Source organism: Cyprinodon tularosa, unplaced genomic scaffold (assembly GCF_016077235.1).
Source record: "Cyprinodon tularosa strain WSP-4 unplaced genomic scaffold, ASM1607723v1 ctg69, whole genome shotgun sequence".
Lineage (NCBI taxonomy): Eukaryota > Metazoa > Chordata > Actinopteri > Cyprinodontiformes > Cyprinodontidae > Cyprinodon > Cyprinodon tularosa.
In genome coordinates this window covers 1892501-1901194 of record NW_024039440.1, presented here as the reverse complement: position 1 = coordinate 1901194, position 8694 = coordinate 1892501, and the positions used below count along the sequence as shown (strand labels likewise).

General features: G+C 36.9%; 1 protein-coding gene across 1 annotated transcript in view; it reads left to right on the top strand.

Annotated features, from left to right (window-relative positions):
* Positions 1-5580: 5580 nt before the first annotated feature.
* The window catches only part of rasa2 (RAS p21 protein activator 2), a 34898-nt gene continuing 31784 nt past the window's right edge, over positions 5581-8694 (top strand). The window contains exons 1-2 of the mRNA XM_038267987.1: positions 5581-5732; positions 8090-8213. Of these exons, the coding sequence (XP_038123915.1) occupies positions 5675-5732; positions 8090-8213 (182 nt within the window). The 5' untranslated portion in view covers positions 5581-5674. The remainder of the gene's footprint in view (positions 5733-8089; positions 8214-8694) is intronic.

Here is an 8694-nt window from a genome sequence, read left to right as displayed (position 1 = left end):
ATCAGTTTACAGTCAGTTTGATACTTGTGCTTTGATCATTGTGAGTCACATTTTTATATTTCACATTCCACTTGGATGTGATGATAAGTTGCACTCAAAGACATTAATCTCCACTAGCAGGAGCTAAATATTAGTCACTGAACAATTGGATTTAATCTGAATACATACACCATTTTTTTAGCACATTTTATAATTCCTTTAAAAAAAGAAAAGAAATAAAATTAAGTGGCATCCCATTCCTAATCCATAGTTGTTCAATATGATGTAGGTCCACCCTTTGCAGATAGAACAGCTTCAACTCTTCTAGGAAAGCTGTCCACAAGGTTTTGCAGTCTTTTTAATGGGACGCTTTGACCATTCCTCCAGAAGTGCACTGGTGAGGTCCCACACTGATATTGGAAGAGAGGGCCTGGCTCTCGATCTCCACTCTAATTAATCCCAAACTGTTCTGTCGGGATAATGACAGGACACTGCAAAGGCCATTCAAGTTCATAAACATCAGACTGTCATCCATGTTGTTACAAGCCTTACTATGTGCACTGGTGCACAGTCGTGTTAGAAGAGGAAGGGGCCAGCTCCAAGCTGTTCACACTAAGTTGGAAGAATTGAAAAAAGAAAGGAAAAAGTAGATGATCTGATGGATTGTGCTCAATGGACTTGAATTAATATTAGTGTCAGTATTCAAATTTCCAAATGGAGAGTTCTTTTATTTCATATGAATACATTATTTATTCAGTCGAATTAAAAGTTTCCTACTAATGTACCAACTTAGCAAACAACTAAAATAACAGGAGAGAAAACAAATTGAAAAAGAATCTCAGATCAACACAAAAGAATTGGATATTCATATTTCAAATGTAAGCACTGTCTAATGAACCCCCCTCTCAAAGTTGATTGGATAAGTGAAAGTGAAAGCCCTTTGGGAAACTCCTCCAACTCCCATTGTCATTGTGACACAGCACACACAAGTGAACACTGCACACCATGAAATTGCATTTATGCCTCACCCATGCAAGGGGGCAGCCCTCAATGGCGCCCCAAGGGAGCAGTGTGGCGGGACGGTACCATGCTCAGGGTAGTCAGTCATGGAGGAGGATGGGGGAGAGCGCTGGTTAATTACTCCCCCCACCAACCTGGCGGGTCAGGAGTCGAACCGGTAACCTTTGGGATCCAAGTCTGACACCCTAACCGCTCACCCACGACTGGATAATCACCAGACGCTTCATTAGGTACATCATTAGTGCCCTGTATGTCCTTTCCCCTGCAAACTGCAGCAAGTCTCAAAGTCATAAATCCAGAGAGCAGTCAGAAACATGTCTTAGATATTTTGGTCCACTACCATACATAAATTTAATATAATTATATTCAATTTATTTATATAGCTCCAATTCACAACACGTCATCTCAGGGCACTTTACAGAGACATTTCAACCAGATCATACAGTGTGATTCGTTCAAAGTTTTCTATCTAAGAAAACCAACTGATTGCATCGACTCATTGACTTGAAAGCAATCCCTCACACCAAGCATGCTTGTAGTGACAGTGGAGAGCAAAACTCCCTTTTAACAGGAAGAAACCTCAAGCAAAATAACAATGTATTTTTCTCCAGTTTAGACTTTCAAACACTATAGTAACGTGCTAACTCAATAAAAGGTTCAAATAAATGTATCATTTCATGATGCTATTTTGTTGCATATGGTATTCCTGTGCAGCTCTAAACAATTAAAATTATGTGTCCAGAGATGGTATTCTCCATAGTTACTGTACATTGAATATACTCTTTCCTTTCTGTCTTTTTACATGAAAAGGCATTTCCGTTCACACAACTAGAGGGCACTACGATCTTTTCTTTAGACCAGGGGTCTTCCGCATTTTCTAGGCCAAATAAACCCCCAAACTGATGGCGAGATGGAGCGGGGACCCCCTAATTATATACGTATATTGGATGAAATTGTGTTATATCAAACTGGTCCTATAGTCACTCTATTACATATAAAGTAATGTAATGAAAGTAATTTCTCCCTGGGATTATTAAAGTATTTCTGATTCTGATTCCTGGTTGATGGGACAGGTGTTGTGAATGAAACAGTGCCCAGCATGAAAGAGCTTCTGTGTGTTGCTGAATGTGTGCATTGATGACTGAAAGACATCTTCTGCCTCCATTTATCTGTTTACTACAGTGTGTTGAATTCATGTTAATGTGTATTTAAAGACATTTTAATTATTGGAAAAAATGCAGGAGGGTGTATATAAAAAAAGTCTAATCAACCCAAACGTTTGTGACCCCCATGCAGTACCTCCGTGGACCCCCTAGGGGTCGTGGACCCCCTGTTGAAGACCTCCGCTTTAGACTATTGCATGTAAAGCTAGCTGATCTTTGGCTGAAAATTGCAGTAGGCCTATATCAACAGTATTTTCATACATGCCCCCTGACCAACCCTAGGACACCCGCAAGCTCTTAAAATAAAAACCTAAATGCATTGATTTGATATCCTGTTTGTTTGGCAATTAAACGGGTGCAGCCAACAAGGTTGCTTGGAAGTAGCTAATATTTATCCATGCAAATGAAAGCAGATAGGAAAAATTTACTGTGGTTATATACTAAACTGGTCCAATACAGATAACAAAAATATTCTCTGTCCCAATTTTAATAGAAAACGAATAGTAAAAAAGCTTTATGCTGCTGTATTTTTTACATAAAAGTCACATTACAGTTACCACAGAGGGTACCAGTTGTGTTGCAATTGTATGTCACCAGTTGTGTTGCAATTATATTTTTTTTGTTAAAAACGTCACTTCTGTTTGTTTTTTTCAACACTAAAAAATGAAGATAAAAGACATTTTACATATGCCTAAGGAACTAGTTTCAGATACACAGAAAAAATGTAAAGCAATTTATGTTATACTCTCTAAGTTACCAGGTTAGTTTTAACATAGGTGTCATGTCAAGTATCCAAGTACAAATACTTTGTTACTCTACTTAAATAAAATTTTTAGGTATCTATACTTTACTCCATTGATTATTTTTCTTCCTACCTCTGACTTCTACTCATTTCATTTGCACAAAAGTATCTGTACTTTCTATTCCTTACATTTTTAAAACAAACTTTACTCGTTACTCTTGGCTTAGATTTAATGTTTATAAATGTTTGCTTCACATCATGTGTGTGATCCAATACAGATTACTGGCACCATCCACATCTAGCGAAAACTAGTGTAATTGGATGAGTCATATAACGCAAACACTCATTGGTTTGATAAAGGAAATCATCAGAAGCAAGCAGGTGTTCTTCAAGCTGCAATCGTGAATTGTCTATGCCATGCTACAATGTTAGATTCAGGAAAAGATGTTGAAATGTCTTAAAGGTCAGACACAGACGAGAGCGTATCGGGAAATGGAGACCTACAAGAACACCCTCATCCTTGGTCCTATCCCAAAGAAATTTTCTAAATATATGAAAAATTGAGAATTCAATTCATATAGTGGCATCTGGCTTTTTTTTTTAAGGTTACTTATCCTTAAAGTAGTTTTTGGAGCACATACTTTTTCACTTTTACTTGAGTAAAGAGGTCAACTTTTGCTTCAACTTTTGCCAGAGTGTTTTTAAACTGCAGTATCTATTGAGCATTTTTCCTTTGGAAACTTTACATGCACAAGTGCACTCTCACAAACAACTACAGGTGCTTGGCTCCAGGTACTTAAGATATTCACTTTCATACAGAAAGCCCATATTCTTATCTTCTGCTACCACATTATACATGTCATATTAAATAATACTACATATACTTAAGTGATAGTATCAAGGTGTTACTTTATTGTATCTCGTACCATGTCCGTTGCTTGTGCTGTTCTTTTTACATCTCTTTGCAGGTGATGAAGCAGACTGAAGATGTTTTATCGTTATCTCCCTTTTATCTCCTCTTTTTTTAATTTTTCCTCCTTTTTATCTGTTTTTCCTTACCTGTTCTACTTACATTGCAGTGTCCATATAATCTTTAAAACTCCTTGCATAATTATAATAAAGCTATTTATATGCATACATCAAGCGGAACACTATGGCGATAGCCGTATTGCTCCACTTGTGAAAGCAAAATCTGTTGGGCTCTTTTTGGCATCAAGACAGTGGCATGGGAAGGGGTGTGCTGCGGGGGCTGCAGCCTACCTCGTCATAGTATCAGCCCCCCATGGTGGGGGGCTGTGGAGTAACATAATATTGTACTTAAAAACATGAAATTATTTATGTATTTATTTTTTAAAAGACTGTGTTTGATATGGGATTAAAATGATGGGCTGTGTATAAGATATAAACTAATGATTCATTATTTTAATATTTCATAAAAAACTAGGCTACTCCCCCAGAAGCTTCCGCCACCTCACATTCATGGCCTGGCTAGCAATAGGCAGCAGAAACGTATTTCTGACTATTTCGAGGTAAGAAATGGTTTTAATTCCCCTATACTGCCGCATTTAGCGTTATTTATGTGCCTATTCGTTGTAGTCCTGTGGCTGAAGAAGTCTACGCTAGAATAAGGCTGCATATCACTAAATATTATGTCTGTATTAAGCTATTTAGTGATAAAATATGAAATTCGTTTTTTTTTCTTTGTGTGTTTTTTGTTTCAGATATGAAATCATTCCCCCATATCCATAGTCGAATGGACTTTCAAGACGTTCAATGCTCAGTTTAGGCTATATTTAGGCCATGTTTTATTCAAGTATTCCTGATCCTGTTGATTTGGAGCTGTTGTTTGTTTTGAATGATTAAAAGAGAAGAAATAAAGTTTAAAATGTACATGCTTTGTTCCGATGCATTTTAAATGGCAGTTTTTGGCGACAAATGTAGGCCTACAATATTATGTTAAAAACGTCAGTCACAGCCCTCAACATAATGACATCATGTGTTTTCCAACCCAGCCATCAGCCCCCCTTGCTAGAAACAGCTTCCAGCGCGCCTGCATCAAGACAATTATTCTTAAAAATAAATAAAAAGAAATAAACTGCAGCATGTATAATTCTACTTAAGTACCAAATGTGTGTACTTTCGACACCACTGAGTTTTAATTGTTAAAAGTATTTTTGTACAAAAAAAGTCCTTCGATGAAAATGAAAGCGTGTAAAGCCTTTTTTTTTTCTTCTCTTTGGTCCATCTTAATCAGCTTCTGGTCACTTCTTTCATGTTCAGTCTGTTTCCGCTGAGCTGAGCTGATGAGCCTCCCTCCTTCAGCCTCTCACTAATCTATGGGGAGTTGTCAACTCATTCACAACTGGTGACACATTTACACAGCATGCTTTCAGTGGGTTTTTTTGGTATTGTAGCTGAGATTAGCTGGCAATAGGAAGCTCTAAAAGCCCAAGTCTGCATTCTCCGAAAGCGTTATTGCACAACGATCCTGGTATCTTAACTCCCTCTGAAAAGGAAAGACAGCAATAGTGAAGAAAGACAGCACAGACTTCCGGGAAGGTGTGATATTTTGCCAAACGTTTTTTTATTATTATTTTTTTATTTTAATTTTTTTTAGACAATTTTTTTTTTTCCTTTCCTTTTTTTTTTTTTTTTTTACGAGCGTTGACGTGACGTTTCGGTGGGACTGGCTTTTCCTTCACTGCTTGCATTCATAAACGGATATGATAGAAGAGCACCGGAGCAGCGGCACCAACAGTCAGCGCTGACCATGGCGGAAGAGGACGATGCAAGGATTCGGATTTTACAGAGTCTGCGGGGTAAAATTTGTAAGTATCATTCCGTTTCAGGCGGAGAAGGGGCGGGTGGAAGAAGAGCTGGGTAGCTGAAGCAGGCACCGGGGAGGGGCGCGGCGTGCTCTCAACAGCCGACGGTGTGAAGCCATAGACGGGCACTCTAACGTCTAATTAACCTAGCATGCTAGTCGAAGCTACTAGCTCGTTATAAACGCTTATATTAACCGGACACCATAAACCTCAACCAGATAACACCACTAGTCAAATACAAGGCGTTTAGCTAAATAAATGTGTTTTATTAGAGCTGCTCTGTGAGCCAAGTTAAGGTTGGTGACAAAGTACAGCTAGCTAATGTGTACCACTTCACTGCATCGTTTCTAAGCTAGCCCACTCAGTTTAAACTGCTTAATACAGGTGTACTACCAAATGTTATCCCCCATCACAGTTTAACTCTCTAAATTTTGGGCTCTATTTCCATTTTTTTATTTATGTTTTCCCATTTTCCTTTTTATCCAGTGTTTGTGTTATCCATGTCTTATGATCACACATTTTGTTTGGGGATAACAGTAAGAGGGATGCTAACACATACTTCCCTGAAATATCCTTTTAAGCATTTATTATCAGGTGAAATAGCTTACATATTAGGCTACTGAAAATTGCAAATTGACTGTAATAGTTTTGAACAGATCTAAAAAATCTCTGGGGTATTTACACATGAGGCTCTGAAACTGTAGTGCTCCATTATTTTTCAGTATATAAACTTTGACAAATTAGTTTCTTATGTTTATTATAAATTTGGTGATCAAAGGGTTAGTCAGTCATTAAAGTAGAACATTTAGGTTGCATCCTTCTCTAAAGTAATTAATAAATTAGATACCATAATCTGTTTTTATATATATATTTTTGTATTTGAATTGTCTTTTTCTCTTACTTACTAAACCTTCAGAGCCTACATGTTAGAATTCAGGTTACACAAGCTTAACTGGTAATGATGCGATTAAAGTTTCGAACTTATCAACCAGTTCATATCCACTGTGGCACTAACCGTTTTTATATTGACGTTTTAGTTATTTATTCTCGTCAAGTAAAAAGTTCAGCTTCGTTAATTGGTGGATCAAAAATTCAGGTAGATTTCACAGACGTTCAGCTTTATACATCTAAGTGGTACCCCTCCAATACTGTTAGAAAATGTTCCTGTTCTGAAAGGGTAAAAGGTGCAAGACTTCAATGCATAAGCATACAATAGAAAGGCAAATGTCAGTTTCACTACTATGAATTAATGAGAAAACGCTAAGCAGAACAAAATTGAGGAACTACCATGGCATGTAACTCGCTTTGCTGTCTTGCGAAACTCCATTCTTCCTCGTTCACATTTAGTCTTTTTTTCCTTTAACAAACATCAATGAATACGGTACTCTCAGTCATCTTTATGATTAAGTAGGTGAAGACATGGTAATACTATATTCTTCAAGCTTTATTTTTCTTCCCTTAATTCATGGATTTCAGTTGGTGAGAATTTTCCAACTGAAAAGAGATGACAGCTGAGTTTTTGGGGTTACAATGCTTTATATATGGCTGTGTGCATACATACCTATGAGCTCTACGTCCTTTGGGTCATCCTGGTTAAAGCTCATTGACCGTTTTTGCTCACTACTCCTAAGATTAGCCATGCTCTCTTATTTTTAGTCTGTTTAAAAGCTGATCTCATCTGTGGCTTTCCTTAACAAGGTCTATAACCAGGCTTAGGATACTGATTCAAAACCAGATGACTAATTTAGATTCTCACTCCCTTTAATCCTATCTAAATCTGAACCTGAAATCTTAATCCTGTCTAAATCTAAATCTACAGAAAGGGAGCCTTCTGAAATAACAAGTTGACAGATTTGGTGTTTTTTATTTGCTACATACAACCACTCGGCATGTGTCTCCCTGCAAAGTTCTGGAAGTGGTCTGTGTTTCAAAGGTGTTTGTTATTTGTGAATCAGCGCTGTTTTGTCGCCATTGGTTATGCTGAGGAAGTCAATGTTTCATGTTTTTAACCACATATGAGCACCGAGTCTACTTCAGCTACATCCGCTCTGCAGTTTGCCCTAACTTTTGGCAGGGGCTCCCGGGCCCGACTGAATATGAGGATGTCAAACATCAAATAGAGTTTTTAAAGTGGATTTTAACACTAAGATGAAGACTCGTATCAATCATCTTTTTGTTAAATTCAAAAAAACATCTGATTTCCTTTTTAAATAATGAAGAAATAAATATTTTTTTTGTATAACCGGAAAATCTTTTAAATTCTAAAATGTATTGATTATGTACTTGGAGTGCAATGAAGACATATTGCTGATGTTTATCAGTAGTAGTATTATAACATTTCTCTCCCTTTGGTGTTTTAGGTGAAGCCAAGAACCTGGGTCCAGTTTCAGGTCCGAATCGACTAAAGGATCTTTGTACATTTTGCACCATTAGTCTGGACCAGGAGGAAGTATTTCGCACCAAGGTGTTTGACAAAAGCATCACGTAAGCACAAAAAAGTTATACATGTATTTGTTGAATTAAGAATGCCGACCTTATCCTCTTCTTGACGTAGATCTAAAAGGAAAATCAGAGAACAGGAGCTGGTTTGAAATTATCACAGTATGATGATTTTTGGTCAAAATACCACTCAATCAATGCATTTACTTAATAGAATAGAATAGAAATAGAGAAAAAAAAATAAAAAAATTGATACTGCTGCAAAGATATTATTTCGGACATGAAAACTTTAGAGTTTAACTTTTTTTTTTTTTTTTCATTTGTTTGCCTTTTTTGTTTAGTAGAACATGTTGGCATTCTTGACAAAGATAATGTACGCAGGCCTGCTAAGATGTCAAATCCTGGCCTAATATCTATAATTCCAGATTTTAGTCAGATTTGTTTAAAGAGTAAAAAATGAAACTAATCTTTAAATTAGATTTAAAAAATTACTTGTTGAACCGTGTGTTTTTATTTTTTTGCACAA